The 19,770-nt window shown below is 45.9% G+C and overlaps 1 protein-coding gene across 1 annotated transcript in view; it reads right to left on the bottom strand.

Annotated features, from left to right (window-relative positions):
* The window catches only part of tmem231 (transmembrane protein 231), an 89,891-nt gene extending 73,165 nt beyond the window's left edge, over positions 1 to 16,726 (bottom strand). Inside the window, exon 1 of the mRNA XM_068049220.1 lies at positions 16,511 to 16,726. Within this exon, the coding sequence (XP_067905321.1) occupies positions 16,511 to 16,649 (139 nt within the window). The 5' untranslated portion in view covers positions 16,650 to 16,726. The remainder of the gene's footprint in view (positions 1 to 16,510) is intronic.
* Between the last annotated feature and the right edge of the window lie 3,044 nt (positions 16,727 to 19,770).

Genomic DNA, 19,770 nt, shown 5'->3' with positions numbered 1-19,770 from the left:
GACCATTGTTGAGCGTCCCTATCCAGCTGCTCGTTATCAAGATAGACATGGAACTGGGGGCTGCACGTTCGAGTGTCGATAAGCCGAAAGGTTTTCTGGCATTGATTGTTTATTGAAAGCTTCAGTAGCAGTCCTTCTTGCCAGGTAGACTTGTCGATGGCATACGACACAATGAAAGTAGCTCCAGTCTTCTGCTGCTTCTGGAAGCCTGCCTGAATGTTGGTAGTGAGTGCAAGGTACTGGTGAGAGCAGCTTCTTCCTTCTCTGAAGTCCACCTGCCTGTTGGGAGGGTGACTTCTAAAATAGGTTTTATCCAGTTAAGGATGAGTCATTCGACCACCTTGTAGACTGTAGACAGAAGAATGATGGGTTGGTAGCTTTTGTATCATATGCTGGTTTTCCTGCTTTTAGCATGGCAATGATTTTGGAATGACACCAGACTTCTGGGATTATCCCAGTGTTAAAGATGTCGAAGGCAAGTTTAGTAAACCACATCAATCCTTTTGGGCCTTGGTTCTTGAGGAATTCTGGATGGACACCATCGATCTTGGTGGCCTTCCCAGACTTGGTGCCTGTCAACACTGTGTCCGCCTCTTTGGTGGTGACGGTTGCCAGTATGGTTGCTTGTGGAGCAGCTTTTTGCAAAGACAGCTTCAGCAGCTTTTTCACTGTGCGTTTGCTTTCAGTGGTGCTCATTGCCTTTCAGTTGGTTAGGAAACAAGGCCGTAATTTCATCTGAACTTTGGCGCCTCCTGTCAGTGAGCGCCAGCAAGCCAAGTTCCAGGGTTTCCTGCTGGAATGCGAGAATCCAGGCTTTCAGTGGTTTCTCACCATCACGTTAATCTGCCTTTGTCTAGGGAATCCACGAGTGCTGTGGCTGTATCTGGGCCTTCAGTGACATTAAACTCTTGTCAGCAATCTCTTCCTCTCAACTAGGGAATTAATGACAACCCACACGTGGTCTCCCTGTGTATGTTAGTTTACAGAGAACTTGCTAACTAAAGTCATTAAGATGACCGAAAGTCTGAAAGAGACTTGCCTGTCTGAAAAGCACGAAACATCAAACATGTCTCTAATGTAAAAGCATTGTGTAAAACTACCAAGACTAGGCATCATTTGTTTCTGAAATTGGAACTGTATATCAATTTAATGTGAGTTGTTGTTTCAAGCATTCAAGACGTTTACCTGAAGTTTAAGGAGATAATCAAATTTTAGTTTAATTAAAAGAAACTGGTGGAAAGCAGTCTAGGTGGTTCCAGTGTATTAAGGAAGAAAGTTATGGGGGAATAAAACTGAACATTGACAAAAGCTGTCAGTCTAACAATACTGCTATTTGGATTTGGGATAATTTTGAAATGATAAAACGTCAGGTTCAATATAACAGGTTATTTGGGGAAAATAAAGGGTTACCTGAAATAAAGAATCAACGAACAGAATGTGTGAATATCTAGGACCAAGTCAGAACGTTTAATGTGTTTTCTATCTCTAATATAATATTGGACAGTAAAGTTCTTCTCGGGCTCATGAATGAGAAAGAATGGTAATTAATAGGATGTGTAAAATGGAATGAGAGGATGTGAGGAAGGATAGAAGATAGAAACAAGAAAATAATGCCTCCAAATCGGAATTTTTTCGAAAATCATTTGCTTAGTTGAATTGGAATAAATCACCTGGGTGCAAATTCAGCAAAAGATATCAATTTGGTATCAATGTTCTTAGAACCAGGTGAGAATGGGTCTAGGGGTTCCCTCTCAGCCTTTGCCTAGTTTAACCGTAACAGGGTTTAATTTTAGAAACACTGTGTTTTTGGCTCCACCTTAGCGAATCCTTGTTCACTGCTCCAATTGTAAGACAAAGAAATCAAACAGACTTCTAGATTTAAACAAGAAAAGTAGAATTTTATTAATCTTAAACTCTAGTCCAGTTAACGACTACGAATATGCGACACGACCACACTAGGGTGCATACGCAATAAACACACATGCAGATAGAGACAGAAAAGGTAGAAGGAATAAAGGGGAAAAAATTGAGGCAATATCTGGTAGTTACAATCCTTTAATTTCAGTGTGGAGTCTTTGGTTGCCGGTAAGTCTTGCAATTCATTGGAATTGGCCGTCCATGTCTCCGCTATAAAGACGTCTGCAAACGCGACATGAAATCGTGTGACATTGATCACAAGTCGTGGGAGTCAGTTGCCAGCATTCGCCAGAGCTGGCGGGCAGCCATAAAGACAGGGCTAAATTGTGGCGAGTCGAAGAGACTTAGTAGTTGGCAGGAAAAAAGACAGAGGCGCAAGGGGAGAGCCAACTGTGCAACAGCCCCGACAAACAAATTTCTCTGCAGCACCTGTGGAAGAGCCTGTCACTCCAAAATTGGCCTTTATAGCCACTCCAGGCGCTGCTTCACAAACCACTGACCACCTCCAGGCGCGTATCCATTGTCTCTCGAGATAAGGAGGCCCAAAAGAAAAAAAGAAAGAAGTCTTGCAATTCATTGGGGCCCAGTTCACGCTTCAACTTGTTCCGATGGTGGGAGTCTTTTCTCTCTTGAGGTTTACATGACTTCCGTGGGTCCGGTGGCTTGGGAGAAGGTGAGAGAGAGAACCAGGAGAGAGGCTTTCTTGTTCCAGGTTCCAGTTCAAACAGCCTTCTGATTCTTTCTTTGTGGCACAATTCAAAAAACCCCAGAATAAAAGCAAAATACTGCGGATGCTGGAAATCTGAAATAAAATCAAGAAATGCTGGAACCACTCAGCAGGTCTGGTAGCATCTGTGGAAAGAGAAGCTTTTCCACAGATGCTGCCAGACCTGCTGAGTGGTTCCAACATCTCTTGTTTTTATTTCAAAAAACCCCAGGTTGCCTAGCAGGTTAGTCATGTGACTATCTCCTTATTTGGAACAGTCTCTCCTGCGAGGTTTGTTGTTTGCACCTTAGCACTCTCTGGAATGTGCTTTCTTACACCTTTAATGTCTGGTGATCAAAATCCATTTGGGTTAATTGGAGCAGGGAATAGCCTTTTGTCTCCACAAGCAGCGTCTCTTAGTATGCAAATGTCCTTCCAGCCCAGTGTCTGGTGATCTTCCCCTTTATTCCTTCTACCTTTTCTTCACTCCAGCAACAGTTTAAAATCAATGTTCATATGACAAAATTCCTCATTCATGCAGGTGGGGGTCTGCATGACAACGTATATTCTTGTGAAAGCCAGGAAAGTGGAGGTGAGACTAGTAATTTGATACCTTTCTCTTGGAGGCCTATGAACTTTTTAAGAAAACCGCATTTGGTAGTCTGGTCACTAGCCGAGACATCAGGACTAAGCACGCAGACACCCCTCCCATGCCCTCTGCTCCCTCCCCCACTCCTGCCCCCGATTCCTTTGATAAGATCACCTGAAAGTCCAAGTTTGTATCAGGTGACAAGTATTGGGATACTGATGTGTGTGTGCAGATGTGATTTGTTACATGAAGCAACTAACATGACAACAGCACAGCATGAAATGGTTAATGTGGTTCAAGAAAGTGAGACAACTTTTTAAATCATCAAGGCACTGACACACAGTCCATCGAGAAACTGACTTTGAAAGAAGCAGGATAAACTTCAATTGGGGAATCCCCCCACCCCCTCACACCCCCTTCCCAGCTCCACCCTCGCACCATCTTCCCCTCACACCCCCTTCCCCTGCACCCCCTCCCCTACCCCCCTGCAAACCCCTTCCCAGCTCCCCCTCGTACCCCCTTCCTTCCATCCCTTCCCACCGCACCCTTGCCCTTCACACCCCCTCCCCCCCCGCCTCACCCCCTTCCCCCCCACCGGCATCCACCTACCCGAGCAGGGGCCCTAACAATAATATAAAAGCAAAATACTGCGGATGCTGGAAATCTGAAACAAAAACAAGAAATGCTGGAATCACTCAGCAGGTCTGGCAGCATCTGTGGAAAGAGAAGCAGAGTTAACGTTTCAGGTCAGTGACCCTTCTTCGGAACCCTAACAACCCCACTGTCTCGTGGGCATCTCGGGAGAGACCAAGGCTAAGGGAGTAAACCCTAACAGAAAATCCGGAGCGGAACCCCGAAGGCGGTCATGTGTCACCTTTGGCATGTTTCCGGCAGTTCCTGCAGCCATACCGGTGCCAAACGTCGTGCTCTGCACTCCTTTGGACCCCACCAGAAAGGCCGAGAGGGGGGGTTTTGACGCTTGGGCAACTCACAACCTCCATACATCCGCCCAGGCATGCGCCATGGAGAAGTCACTCCATTGTCGCCTCACAGCGGCCAAAACGACATGGAAGGCAGCAGTTACGGGTTATAAGCCCAGCTCAATTAGTGTAGAGATTGGGCGCCACGGGTTGCCTTTGTTGGTGGGAGAGGTCATCGCATCTCACTGGACAGCTACCACCCGCCTCAAACTGGGCAGCCCCCGGTCAGTAAGGTTCTGGCCCACCACAGTCCACCTGCTTCAATGGGTGCTTGGGGCTCAGGGTCATTGCCCGAAAAGTGGACTGCAACACTGCACCAAACAACTTGACAAAAAAAGGAAAGAAGGTTCCAGCTTGCAAAATGAAGGGCTGTAACGTCAGAACTATGTGTCCTGACCTGTCGGAAGACCTGACACAAATCAGTGATTCTCGGAAGACCGCCATCATTAACAACGAGCTCAGCAGACACAATGTGGACATTGCAGCACTTCAGGAGACACGCCTCCCTGCGAGCGGACCTCTAAGAGAGCAAGAATACACCTTCTACTGGCAGGGTAGGGATCCTGAAGAACCAAGACAGCATGCAGTGGGCTTCGCCATAGAAACTCTTTGCTCAGCATGATAGAGCCACCCTCAAATGGCTCGGAATGCATACTGTCCATCTGACTGTTCACCGCCTCTGGTCCAGTACACCTACTCAGCATCTATGCTCCAACACTCTGTTCCCCGTCTGAAGCTAAAGACCAGTTCTACGAGGAACTCCATAATATCATTTGTAGCATCCCCAATACTGAACACCTGTTCCTGCTGGGGGATTTTAATGCCAGGGTTGGGGCCGACCATGACTCATGGCCCTCCTGCCTTGGGCTCTATGGCATTGGAAGGATGAATGAGAATGGACAGAGACTGCTGGAGTTGTGTACCTATCATAACCTCTGCATCACCAACTCGTTCTTTCACACTAAACCCTGTCACCAGGTTTCTTGGAGGCACCCAAGATCATGTCGTTGGCACCAGCTGGACCTCATCGTCACAAGGCGAGCCTCTTTAAACAGTGTCCAAATCACACGCAGCTTCCGCAGTGCGGACTGCGACACCAACCATTCCCTGGTGTGCAGCAAGGTTAGACTCAAACCAAAGAAGCTGCATCACTCCAAGCAGAAGGGCCACCCGCGCATCAACACTAGCAGAATCTCTCATCCACAGCAGTTACATAGATTTCTGAATTCACTTGAAAAAGCCCTTTAGAACACTCCTGCAGGGGATGCAGAGACCACGTGGGCCCACATCAGAGACGCCATCTATGACTCAGCAATGACCACCTATGGCAAACGTGTGAAGCGGAATGTAGACTGGTTTCAATCTCACTTTGAAGAGCTGAAACCTGTCATAGTCACTAAGCGCATTGCACTGCTGGACTACAAGAAAGCCCCCAGCGAGTTAACATCCGTAGCACTTAAAGCAGCCAGAAGTGCTGCACAAAGAACAGTCAGGTGCTGCACAAATGACTACTGGCAACACCTATGCAGTCAGATTCAGCTGGCCTCTGACACCAGAATGATCAGAGGAATGTATGATGGCATCAAGAGAGCTTTTGGGCCAACCATCAAGAAGATCACCCCCCTCAAATCTAAATCAGGGGACACAATCACTGACCAACGCAAGCAAATGAACTGCAGGATGGAGCACTACCTAGAACTATACTCCAGGGTAAATGTTTTCACTGAAACCGCCCTCAATGCAGCCCAGTCTCTGCCAGTCATGGACAAGCTGGACGTACAGCCAACAAAATCGGAACTCAGTGATGCCACTGATTCTCTAGCCAGCAGAAAAGCCCCTGGGAAGAAAGGCATTACCCCTGAAATAATCAAGAGTGCCAAGCCTGCTATACTTTCAACACTCCATGAACTGCTTTGCCTGTGCTGGGACGAGGGAGCAGTACCACATTACATGCGCGATGCCAATATCATCACCCTCTATAAGAACAAGGGTGACCGCGGTGACTGCAACAACTCCCGTGGAATCTCCCTGCTCAGCATAGTGGGGAAAGTTTTCGCTCGAGTCGCTTTAAACAGACTCCAGTAGCTGGCTGAGCGTGTCTATCCTGAGGCACAGTGTGGCTTTCGAGCAGAGAGATCCACCATTGACATGCTGTTCTGCCTTCGCCAGCTACAAGAGAAATGCCGTGAACAACAGATGCCCCTCTACGTTGCTTTCATTGATCTCACCAAAGCCTTTGACCTCGTCAACAGACGTGGTCTCTTCAGACTACTAGCAAAGATCGGATGTCCACCAAAGCTATGAAGTATCATCACCTCATTCCATGACAATATGAAAGGCGCAATTCAGCATAGTGGCGCCTCATCAGACCCATTTCCTATCCTGAGTGGCGTGAAACAGAGCTGTGTTCTCGCACCTACACTGTTTGGAATCTTCTTCTCCCTGCTGCTCTCACATGCATTCAAGTCTTAAGAAGAAGGAATTTTCCTCCACACAAGATCTGGTGGCAGGTTGTTCAACCTTGCCCATCTAAGAGCGAAAACCAAAGTACGGAAAGTCCTCATCAGGGAACTCCTCTTTGCTGACGATGCTGCATTAACATCTCACACTGAAGAGTGCCTGCAGAAACTCATTGACAGGATTGCGGCTGCCTGCAATGAATTTGGCCGAACCATCAGCCTCAAGAAAACGAACATCATGGGACAGGACGTCAGAAATGCTCCATCCATCAATATTGGTGACCACGCTCTGGAAGTGGTTCAAGAGTTCACCTACCTAGGCTCAACTATCACCAGTAACCTGTCTCTCGATGCAGAAATCAACAAGCGCATGGGAAAGGCTTCCACTGCTATGTCTAGACTGGCCAAGAGAGTGTGGGAAAATGGCGCACTGACACGGAACTTAAAAGTCCGAGTGTATCAAGCCTGTGTCCTCAGTACCTTGCTCTACGGCAGCGAGGCCTGGACAACGTATGCCAGCCAAGAGCGACGTCTCAATTCATTCCATCTTCGCTGCCTCCGGAGTATCCTTGGCATCAGGTGGCAGGACCGTATCTCCAACACAGAAGTCCTCGAGGCAGCCAACATCCCCAGCATATACACCCTACTGAGCCAGCAGCGCTTGAGATGGCTTGGCCATGTGAGCCGCATGGAAGATGGCAGGATCCCCAAGGACACATTGTACAGCGAGCTCGTCACTGGTATCAGACCCACCAGCCATCCATGTCTCCACTTTAAAGACCCCTGCAAACGCGACATGAAGTCCATGACATTGATCACAAGGGCCCATTCATAATCACACTTTATGTAACATATCTCACAACAGTTCCACAGTGGCGCAGTGGTAAGCACCGCAGCCTCACAGCTCCAGCGACCCGGGTTCAATTCTGGGTACTGCCTGTGCGGAGTTTGCAAGTTCTCCCTGTGACCGCGTGGGTTTTCGCCGGACGCTTTGGTTTCCTCCCATAGCCAAAGACTTGCAGGTTGATAGGTAAATTGGCCATTATAAATTGCCCCTAGTGTAGGTAGGTGGTCAGGGAAGGTGGGGATGTGGTAGGAATATGGGATTAGTGTCGGATTAGTATAAATGGGTGGTTGATGGTCGGCACAGACTCGGTGGGCCAAAGGGCCTGTTTCAGTGCTGTATCTCTAAATAAATAAATTTCACTTCTCCATAATGGAAAATCGTTAAAAAAAACTGCAACCTCAAAAACAACTTTAATATATCGCACCTTTAACATAATCAAATGTTCCAAGGTGCTTCATAGGGGCATTATAAAACTAAACTTGACACCAAGCCACATAAGGAGACATTAGGGAAGCTTGGTCAGAGGTAGGTTTTAAGAAATGTCTTAAAGGAGGAAAGAGGTGGGAAGGTTGAAGGAGGGAATTCTAGAACTTAGGACTTTGGCAGCTACAGACATGCTCACCAATGGTGGACCAATTAAAATCGGGGATGCTCAAGAGGCCAGAATTAAAGGTGAACTGGACTTGGTACAAATTAGGACACAGGCAGCACAGTTTTGGATATTATGGAGTTTACAGCGGGTAGAATGTGGGCGACTGGCCAGGGGTATGTAGGAATAGTCAAATTTAGAAGTTACAAAGGCAAGGAATATAGATGAGCTGTGGCATGGCGGAGTCGGGCAATGTTACGGAGCTGGAAATAGTGATGGCATAGATATGCGGTCGGACCTCATCTCTGGGTCAAATATGACACCAAGGTTGCAAACAGTCTGGTTCAGCCTCAGGTGGTTGCTGGAGAGAGGGATGGAGTCAGTAGCTAAGGAACCGAAGACAAAGTCTTGGGTCTTCCCAATATTTAATTGGAGAAGGTTTCTGCTCATCCAGTGCTTGATGTTGGACAAGCAGTCTTATAATTTAGAGGAAGTGGAGGGATCGAGAGATAGTGGTAAGATAGAACTGGGTGGCATCAGCGTACATGTGGAGACTGCTGCTGTGGGTTCAAATGATGTCACCAAGGGGCAGCATGTGGATGAGAAATAGGAGGGTGTGGAAGTGGAAAGAGAAGCCATTGCAGGTGATTTTATGGCAATGACTAGGTAGCTAAGAATGGAACCAACTGAGGACAGTCCTACACAGCTGATGACAGTGGTGAGGTGTTGGATGCAGATGGTGAAGTCAACCATGTCAAAGGGCTGCAAACAGATCAAGAAGGATGAGAAGGGATAGTTTACCTATCTATACCTATCCTATAGTTTACCTACTTCAACCTCTCTACATATAGCCGAGTAATACAACCACATTTAGCTAATCTGCCAATCTTAGAGACCATGTCCATGACTGACCTTGACAATCCAGAGGACTATGCTTTATAGATTTCGGGCTGACTCACTGAATGCCCAACCATCTTCAGCTGCTTCATCAATGACCTTCCGTCCATCATAAGGTCAGAAGTAGGGATGTTCGCTGATGATACTGAGGCAACCCACGTCCATACACAAGACCTGGATAACATCCAGGCTAGGAGTGATAGGTGGCAAGTAACATTCATGCCATACAAATGCGAGGCAATGACTATCTCAAATAAGAGAGAATCTAACCATCTCCCCTTAAAGATCAATGGTCTTACCATCGCTGAATTCCCCCACTATTAACAACCTGGGGGTCACCATTGCCCAGAAATTGAACTGGACCAGCCACATAAATATTGCGGCTACAAGAGCAGGTCAGAGGCTGGGAATTCTGCAGCGAGTGACTCACCTCCTGTCTCCCCAATGCCTGTCCACTATCAACAAAGCACAAGTCAGAAATGTGATAGAATACTCTCCACTTCAATGATGGGCGCAGCTCCGACAACATTCAAGAAGCTCGACACTATACAGGACAAAGCAGCCCGCTTGATTGGCACCCATCCACCACCGTCAACATTCACTCCCTCTACCACCAATGCATAGTGTCAGCAGTGTGTACCATCTACACTGCACCACAGCAACTCACCAAGGCTCCTTCAATAGCACCTTCCAAACCCTACCACCTAGAAGGACAAGGGCAGCAGATGCATGGAAACACCACCCCCTGCAAATTCCCCTCCAAGTCACACGCCTTCCTGAATTGGAACTGTATTGCAGTTCCTTCACTGTCACTGGGTCAAATTTCTGGAACTGATTCAGAAAGAAAGGAAAAGAAAAGAAAGATTCCTAACAGCACTGTTGGTGTACCTACTGCAGCAGTTCAAGAAGGCACGACCACCTTCTCAAGGGCAATTAGGGATGGACAATAAATGTTGCCTAGCCAGCGACGCCCACATCCCATAAACGAAAATGGCTTTCATCACTAACTGTAAAAAGGTTTCTCATAACATGCAGCTGCAGTGCCTGTAAAATGCATCCAAATTCAAACATGTGTTTTTGAGCCTCTACCAGACCTGGGGAAATACCAAGCATTCTGAGACCTTATGCAGAACTTAATATAATAAATAGGAATAGTAGTTCATTTTGCCCTTTGAGCCTGCTCTACCATTCAATAAGATCATGGCTGATCTTCCACCTCAATTCCACCTTCCTACACTATCCCCATATAGCTTAATATCAAAGAATCCAGCAATCTCTGTCTGCAATATATTCAACAACCGAGAATCCGCAGTCCTCTGGGGTGGTGAATTCCAAAGATGTACAACCTGTTGAGTGAAATAATTTCTCCTCATCTCAATCCTAAATAGTCGACATCTTATTCTGAGACTCACCAGCTAGGAGAAACATGCTCCCAGCTTCTAACCTATCACACCCCTTATTTACTTCATATGTTTCAATGAGATCCCCTTATTCTTCTAAATTCTAGGGAATATAGGCCTAGTCTACTCAATCTCTCCTCATAGGATAATTCCCTTAACCTAGGAAATCAGTCCAGTGAATCTTTGTAACACTCCCTTCAAGTCAAATATATCCTTTCTTAGGTAAGGAGACCAAAACTACACAGTACTCCAAGTGCAGTCTCACCAAGGCCCTATACAACTGTAGTAAGACTTCTTCACTTTTTTTATTCTGTTATGGCCGGGCAGGTCTCACTGTTTGCCTACCAACTGACCACAGCAAGTGTTTTTGTTAATAGTGTAAAGCTCTGGTCAAGCCCCAACTGGAGTACTGCATCCAGTTCTGGTCACCACACTTTAGGAAGGATGTGAGGATCCTTGAGAGGGAGCAGAGAAGAGTTACCAGAATGGTTGCAGCGATGGAAGATTTTAGTTACAAGCTTAGACTGGAAAAGCTGGGTTTGTTCTCCTTACAACAAAGGAGATTACGGGGAGATTTAATTGACGTGTACAAAATTATGACAGACTTAGATAACTTAGGCAAGGAAAAGTTGTTCCTATTAAGAAATGGTACAAGGACTAGGGAACACACATTGAAGGTTTTGGGCAAAAGACGCAGGGGGAATATAAAGAAGCACTCGTTTTATGCAGCAGGGGGTAATGACCTGGAACTCACTATCCACAAGGGTGGTGGAAGCAGAGACAATCACTAACTTCAAGAGGAATCTGGATAGCCACTTGAGAGAAATAGACTTGCAGGACTATGGGGATCGAGCCAGGGAGTGGGTCTGACTGTATAGCTCCACAGAGAGCCGGCATGAACTCGATGGGCCGAATGATCTCCTCCTGTGCGTAAATTGCTCTATGACTCTAGTGTTTTAACCCCTTGTGTTTGCCAAATAAACAGAAAAATGACAGGTTTACTCATAGGTAAAAAAATGATTTATTTTAAACAATTCCTAAATGATCGGACCACTCACACACGCATTCACTCTCACACGCGCTCTCAAGAGAAGATAGAAAAGTACAAAGTAAGAAGTGTTCAGAGTTGTAAAAGTCTGTTGTTTCAGGAATAACCTGTGGGATCCTCCTCAGAAGGTGAATTTTTAAAGTTGCTGGCCTGTTTGCTGGTATCCGTTGGGCTGTTGCAGTCTCCTTGCAGTTCACTTTGAATTCAAGGCAGTACCAATGTCTCAAGTCAACTCTCACCAGTAGAAAAGTCATTTTTGCAAAGGCACTCTTATCTCTGCTGTAACTAGCTTCCAATTTGTCTCAGCTAACTGTGTTGGCTGGGAATGATCTCTCTTTCTCTCTTCTTTGCTGGAATTCAAGATGGCTTTTTATTGTACTGTGTGGCTGAGGAGAGACCAGACTGCTGTTGTTGTCTCTAGTCCTGTCCTGAAAAGACTCCCCCTTTTTTCCTCAAAAACGATTACCTTTTAAGGTGAATTTTTACAAGGATTGGCTTCACCCATGTGACTTCAGGTTTCAGTCCGAGCTGGCCTTAATGATGGCCCCATCCTGAGATGAGGGTGGTTCACAGTCCATTGTAATGGAGGTTATTCGGAGATGAGAAGTCTGAGAAAGGTCTTGTCTCATTGCATTCGAGTATAGCTGACATCCAGGTGTGATTATCTGTCGCATTTCCATGCAGACGGGGCTTAATTGGTTTTCAGCCTTAGCAGACACAGATGTGGATTTAAGTGTTAGAGATGCTGAGGGTCATGTGTCCTGCCCTCCATTTTGTTGACAGCACATGTACCTGTCTCTTTAAAATTATGCCAATTTTTTAACTTTTCACTTTGGTTCTGTATTTTCATCGCTGCACTTCTCATGAGTGTGAATTCGTCTTGGAATGTGAGCGTTGCTGGCAAAGCGAGCATTTTTTGCCCATCCCAAATTGCCATTGAGAAGATGGTGGTGAGCCACCTTCTTGAACCGCTACATTCCATGTGGTGTAGGTACATCTACAATGATGTTAGGTAGGGAGTGCCAGGATTTTGACCCAGTTACAGGGAAGGAAAAGCGATATAGTTCTAAGTCAGGATGCTGTGTGACTTGGAAGGAAATTGCATGGCATTCCCATGAATCTGCTGCCCTAGTTCTTCTAGGTGATACAGGTGGGGGTGGGGGGGGGTGGTCACGGGTTTGGAAGGTGCTGTCGTTGGAGCCTTGCTAAGTTGCTGCAGTGCATCTTGTAGATGATACACACTGCTGCCACTGTGCACCAGTGGTGGAAAGAGTGAATGTTTAAGGTGGCAGATGAGGTGCCAATAAAGCCAGCTGCTTTGTCTTGGATGGAATTGAGCTTCCCGAGTGTTGTTGGAGCTGCACTCATCAAGGCAAGTGCAGAGTATTCCATCACACTCCTTACTTGTGTCTTGTAGATGGTGGATGGCTTTGGGGAGTCAGCAGGTGAATTACTTGCCACAGAATTCCCAACCTCTGACCTGCTCTTGTAGCCACTGTTTTACATGACTGGTCCAGTTAGGTTTCTGGTCAATGATAACCACCAGGATGTTGATGATGGGGGATTCAACGATGGTAATGCTGTTGAATGTTAGAGGGAGATAGTTAGATTCTCTTTTGTTGGAGATGGTCATTGCCTGGCACTTATGTGGCATAAATGTATATCAACCCTGAATGTTGTCCAGGTCGTGCCGCACGTGGGAACGGACTACATCAGTATCTGAGGAGTCACGAATGGGACTGAACACTGAGCAATCATCAGTGAACATCCCCACTTCTGGCCTTATGTCTGAGGGAATGTCAATGATGAAGCAGATGAAGATGGTTGGGCATAGCACACTATCCTGAGGAACTCCTGCAGCAATGTCCTGAGGCTGAGATGATTGGCTTCCAACAATCACAACCATCTTCCTTTGTGCCAGGTATGATCCAAACAGTGGAGAGCTCCCCCCTCCGCCCCAATTCCCACTGACCTCAATTTTGCTTGGGCTCCTTGATGCCATACTCAGTCAAATGCTGCCTTCATATCAAGGGCAGTCACTCTTACCTCACCTCTAGAATTTAGTTCTTTTGTCCATGTTTGGACCAAGACTGAAATGAGGTCTGGAGCTGAGTGGCCCTGGCAGAAACCAAACTGACTATCTGTCGGCAGGTTGTTATTGAGTAACTGTCGCTTGATCACACTGTCGACATCTTGCATCAATTTGCTGATGATTGAGAGTAGACTGATGGGGCAGTAATTGGTCAGTTGGATTTGTCCTGCTTTCTGTAGACAGGGCATATCTGGGCAATTTTCCCCATTTGTTGGGTAGATTTCAGTGTTATGGGTATACTGGAAAAGCTTGGATAAAGGTGCGGCCAGTTTTGGAGCACAAATGTTCAATACCACAGCCTATAGCCTTTGCTGTATTTACTGCCTTCAGCCTTTTCTTGATATCACATGGAGTTAATTTAATTGTCTGAAAACAGACATCTATGCTAAGTGGGGACCTCAGGAGGAGGTCGAGATGAATCATCCACTTGACACTTCTGGCTGAAGGTGGTTGGAAATACTTCAGCCTTGTCTTTTGATGTGCTGGGCTCCATCATCATTGAAGCTGGGAATTTTTTTGCAGCCTCCTCCTCAGGTTAGTTGTTTAATTGTCCACCCCATTCACAACTGGATGTGGCAGGACTGCAGAGCTTTGACCCAATCCGTTGGTTGTGGGGTCATTTATTAGTATGCACATGGTCCTGTGTTGTAGCTTCACCAGGTTGGCATCTCATTTTTAGGTATGCCTGGTGCTACTCCTGTCATGCTCTCCTACATTCGTCTTCAAACCAGGATTGATCCCCTGGCTTAATGATAATGGTAGAGGGCTATGCCAGGCCACAAGGTTACAGATTGTGGCTGAATACAATTCTGCCACTGTTGATGGCCCACAGCACCTGATGGATGCCCAGTTGTGAACTGCTAGATCTGTTTTGAATCTATCCAATTTAGCATGGTGGTAGTGCCACACAACACGACGGAGGTTGTCCTCAGTACGAAGGCGGGACTTTGTCTCCATAAGGACTGTACGGTGGTCACTCCTACAAATACTACCATGGACAGACACATCTGTGAGAGATAGATTGATGAGGACGAGATCAAGTAGATTTTGCCCTCCTGTTGGTTCCTTCACCCACTACCGCAGGTCCAGTCTGGCAGATACGTCCTTCAGGACTTGGTCAGCTCGATCAGCAGTGGTGCTACTGAGCCACTCTTGGTGATGGACATTGGAGTCCCCCACACAAAGTGCATTCTGTGCCCTTGCTAACCTCAGTGCTTCTTCCAAATGGCATTCATCATGGAGGAACACTGTTACGAAAGCAAAATACTGTGGATACTGGAAATCCAAAAAAATTGAAATGCTGGAAAGACTCAGCAAATCATGCAGCAGCCGTGGAAAGAGAAAGAGAGTTAACGTTTCAGGTCAATAACTTTTCATCAAAACTGATTATTTCCAGCATTTTGTTTTTATTATGGAGAAGCACTGATTGATCAGCTGAGGAGGTGGTAATCAGCAGGATGTTTCCTTGCCCCTGTTTGACCTGATGCCATGAGACTTCATGGGATCCACTGTCTATGTTGAGGACTCCCAGGGCCACTCCCTCCCAACTGTATACCACTGTGTCACCACCTCTGATGGGTCTGTCCTGTCGATGGAGATGGAGGAATCTGGGTACGTTGGCTGTAAGGTATGATTCAGTGAAAATGACTATGTCAGGCTGTTGCTTGACGAGTCTGTGTTGTATGATCTTTTCAAGAGTGATGTCCCTTTAAGAACTCAGTATGTTAATGAGTTAAGTACCAGGATGCAGTCATGTGACTACAAGCCATAGTCACTTTACAACTAACACCCTAGACAAAGGTTCTGTATTTAGTTTGCTTTGTATTCCATATACTACTTTAGCTGTTAATAAACCTTCTGGAGATCGTCAAGGAACTTAAATCCACGTACCTCATTGTGTTGCTTAAGAAAACACAAAGAACACATGAAAGTCCATGAGACAGCTCTCCCAATTTTGGCACAAGTCTCCAAATGTTAGTGAGGAAGACTTTGCAAGGTCAATGGGGAAGTGTGTGCCTTTGTCTTTTCTGGTGCCTAGGTTGATGCCAGATTTCATTCTTATTCAACTTTTCTGTCCCAATTTGATACAACTGAGTGGATTGCTAGGCCATTTCAGAAGGCAGTTAAGGCCAGACCAGGTAAGGATAGCAGATGTCAGCCTCTTCAGGAGATTAATGAACCAAATGGGTTTTTACAACAATTTGGTAGTTTTGTGATTATTAATGAAACTAGCATTTTATTCCACATTGGTTAATTAATTGAATTTAAATTCCCCCAGCTGCTGTGGTGGGATTGAACTCATCTCTGCAGCACTCATCCAGGCCCCTGGACTAACAGTACCACTATGCTATCGACCCCTCTTATATACCAATCCCCTTGTAATAAAGGCCAACGTAGCATTTGAAGGCTTGTTCGGTAAAAGGCCCTCAACAAAACTCTTAGATAAGAAAGGACAACAAACCCAACCAATAAAAGGCAGGATCCATTTGTTTACCAGAAGCGAGGCCAAGCACAAATATGCTGCTTAATTTCTTAAGCCTACATTATACCCAAGCAAGTACAACCATGACAAAGACACATTAAGTAGTCCGCACACAAACATGATGTGATCAAAATTTACAATAGCTTCATGTAAATTCTTGAAAATACATTAAGTATCGAAATTATGAAGTACACCAAAATATACAGAACTTCAGCGCTGGTTGATTTTAATCCAGAACTGCGTTTGTAGTCGTGGTTTTCATACTCATTCACAAGTTAACTGTGGATGAGGAAGACCATTCTGCCCATCTACAATTCATCAATGTCAACTGAGCCTAACGGATACCCCCGTCACTGTAGCAACAATAATAAACATTAAATCGTCCTGATTTTAACGTTCCTAAGAAAGTATTTACATTTAAAAATAATTTTGGTGATCCAAAGTTACTGCTAACTGGGCCAAGAGCAGAAATGGTCTATTCCTGAATTAAAATAAATCTCTCACCATGACTCCTGTAAGCAACCAAAAGCGGCGGGATGTACGTTAGCGCCAGAACTATCAGTAGAAACAGCATGATTTTGGTGAAAATGTTTGCTTTGTAACGAATTAGCACTGGGTGCGAATAAATTTCATAGATGGCCATTTTTAACCCGTCTTTCGGGAAACCGCCAATTTTCTTTAAGATTGGTGTCTCCAGGTAACCATAACTTCCCCAGGCAACCGACGCGAGGCAGAGAGCAAGGGGCGGGGTTATTGTGACTGGCACGAGTATTGACCAACCACAGGACGGGGGTGCTCTGCCGTCATCTCGACCAATCCAATCAGCGCGAGAGGAAGGCGGGACTCCCCCTCAGTTCATCCAATGCCCAGTGCTGCTGAATGTTGCGTAGAAATGTGGATTGATAGCATGGTCCTACTCCTTGCAACTGGTAGGCAGCATGTAGATGATCTCTCCTCACTATCCCAGGCCCCAAACACTCCTTTCAGGTGAAGCAGCGATTTACTTGTACTTCTTTCAATGTAGTATACTGTATTTGCTGCTCACAATGTGGTCTCCTCTACATTGGGGAGAGCAAACGCAGACTGGATGAACGCCTTGCGGAACACCTCCGCTCAGTCCGCAAGCAGGACCCTGAGCTTCCGGTTGCTTGCCATTTCAACACTCCCCTGCTCACATCTCTGTCCTGGGATTGCTGCAGTGTTCCAGTGAACATCAACGCAAGCGAGGAACAGCATCTCATCTGCCGATTAGGCACACTACAGCCTGCCGGACTGAACATTGAGTTCAATAATTTCAGAACATGACAGCCCCCCATTTTACTTTCATTTTTAGTTATTTTTTCTTTCTTACATTTTTTACTTGAAATTATTTTATTTCATCTTAGTTTGTTCAGTTTGCTTACCCACTGTTTTTTTTCATGTTTGCACTTGCTGCTGTTCGATATTCAGTCCGTTAACACCTTATCTGTACTAATGCTTTGTCTTTCAACACACCATTAACATATTGTTTGCCTTTGTTCCATGACCTTTTGGTCAGCTATGTGGCCTTGTCCAATCTACACCTTCTCCTTTGTTATCTTTTGCCCCACCCCCACCTCACTTGCTTATAACCTGTGACATTTCTAATATTTGTCAGTTCTGAAGGAGGGTCACTGACCTGAAACGTTAACTCTGCTTCTCTTTCCACAGATGCAGCCAGACCTGCTGAGTGGTTCCAGCATTTCTTGTTTTTATTTCAGATTTCCAGCATCTGCAGTATTTTGCTTTTATTATTATAGAAAGAGGAGAGGGCCTTGGGGAAATCCAGAAGTAAGGGTGCAGGGGTAGGATGAGAAATCATTATTGGAGATCCTCTGTCTATGACTGGACAGGTCGGCAGTCCAATTCAGTTGGGCAACAGAGTAGCGGCATTGGAGGAAGATGGTATGACTGAATGTGTCAAAGACTACAGAGAGGTTGAGAAGGACTCGGAAAGATTGTTCACCATGGTCACAGACACAGAAGGTGGCATTTATGACTGGTTAGGGCTGTTTCTGTGCTGTGGCAGGAGTGGAAAGTTGATTGGACAAAGTCAGACATGAAATCTTAAGAAAGATGGGCCTGCATGTGGGAAGCAACAACATGTTAAAGACTTTGAAAAGGGAACCATTCCTCATCTACATGCTGCCTACCATCATCCTAAGACATGGGGTTAGGTTCCAGTTAAAGATTTGGAATCACAGAATAATACAGTGCAGAAGAGGTCCATCGGCCCATCGAGTCTGCACCGATGCATTAAAGACACCTGACCTGTCTACCTAATCCCAGCACTTAGCCCATAGCCTTGAATGTTATGACGTGCCAAGTGATCATCCAGGTACTTTTTAAAGGATGTTCGGCAACCCGCCTCAACCACCCTCCCAGGCAGTGCATTCCAGACTGTCACCACCCTCTGGGTAAAAAAGTTCTTCCTCAAATCCCCCTTAAACCTCCTGCCCCTCACCTTAAACTTCTGTCCCCTAGTAACTGACCCTTCAACTAAGGGGAACAGCTGCTCTCTATCCACCCTGTCCATGCCCCTCATAATCTTGTACACCTCGATCAGGTCACCCCTCAGTCTTCTCCAGCGAAAACAACCCAAGCCTTTCCAACCTCTCTTCATAGATTAAATGTTCCATCCCAGGCACCGTCCTGGTGAATTGCCTCTGCACCTCCTCCAGTGCAATCACATCCTTCCGATAATGTGGCGACCAGAATTGCACACAGTACTCCAGCTGTGGCCTTACCAAAGTTCTATACAACTCCAACATGACCTCCCTGCTTTTGTAATCTATGCCTCAATTGATGAAGGCAAGTGTTCCATATGCTTTTTTCACCACCCTATTAACCTTCCCTTCTGCTTTCAGAGATCTATGGACAAACACGCCAAGGTCCCTTTGTTCCTCAGAACTTCCCAGTGTCAGGCCATTCATTGAATACTTCCATGTCACATTACTCCTTCCAAAGTGTATCACCTCACACTTTTCAGCGTTAAATTCCATCCGCCACTTTTCTGCCCATTTGACCTCACTGTTAACCACTTGGCCAATCTTTGTGTCATCCACGAACGTACTGATACTACCCCCCACATAGTCATCTATGTCGTTTATATAAATGACAAACAATAGTGGACCCAGCACAGATCCCTGTGGTATCCCTGTGGCTTCCAGTCACTAAAACAGCCGTCTGTCATCACGCTCTGTCTCCTACAGCTAAGCCAATTTTGAATCCACCTTATCAAGTTACCCTGTATCCCATGTGCATTTGCTTTCTTGATAAGTCTCCCATGTGGGACCTTGTCCAAGGCTTTGCTGAAATCCATGTAAACTACATCAACTGCACTACCCTCATCTACACACCTGGTCACATGCTCAAAAATTCAATCAAATTTGTTAGGCATGACCTCCCTCTGACAAAGCCATGCTGACTATTCCCAATCAAATTTTGCCTCTCCAAGTGGAGATAGATTCTCTCCTTCAGAATTTTCTCCAATAGTTTCCCTACCACTGACGTGAGACTCACTGGTCTGTAGTTCTCTGGCTTATCTCTACAACCTTTCTTACATAGTGGGGACCACATTAGCTGTTCTCCAGTCCTCTGACACCTCCCCCGTGGCCAGAGAGGAATTAAAAATTAGGGTCAGAGCCCCTGCAATCTCCATCCTCGCCTCCCACAGCATCCTGGGACACAAATCGTCCGGACCTGGAGATTTGTCCACTTTTAAGCCTGCCAAAACCTCCAATACC

The sequence above is a fragment of the Heterodontus francisci genome, chromosome 17, assembly GCF_036365525.1.
Source record: "Heterodontus francisci isolate sHetFra1 chromosome 17, sHetFra1.hap1, whole genome shotgun sequence".
NCBI lineage: Eukaryota > Metazoa > Chordata > Chondrichthyes > Heterodontiformes > Heterodontidae > Heterodontus > Heterodontus francisci.
Note: the sequence above shows the minus strand (reverse complement) of the source record. Positions and strands in the feature narration are given on the sequence as shown.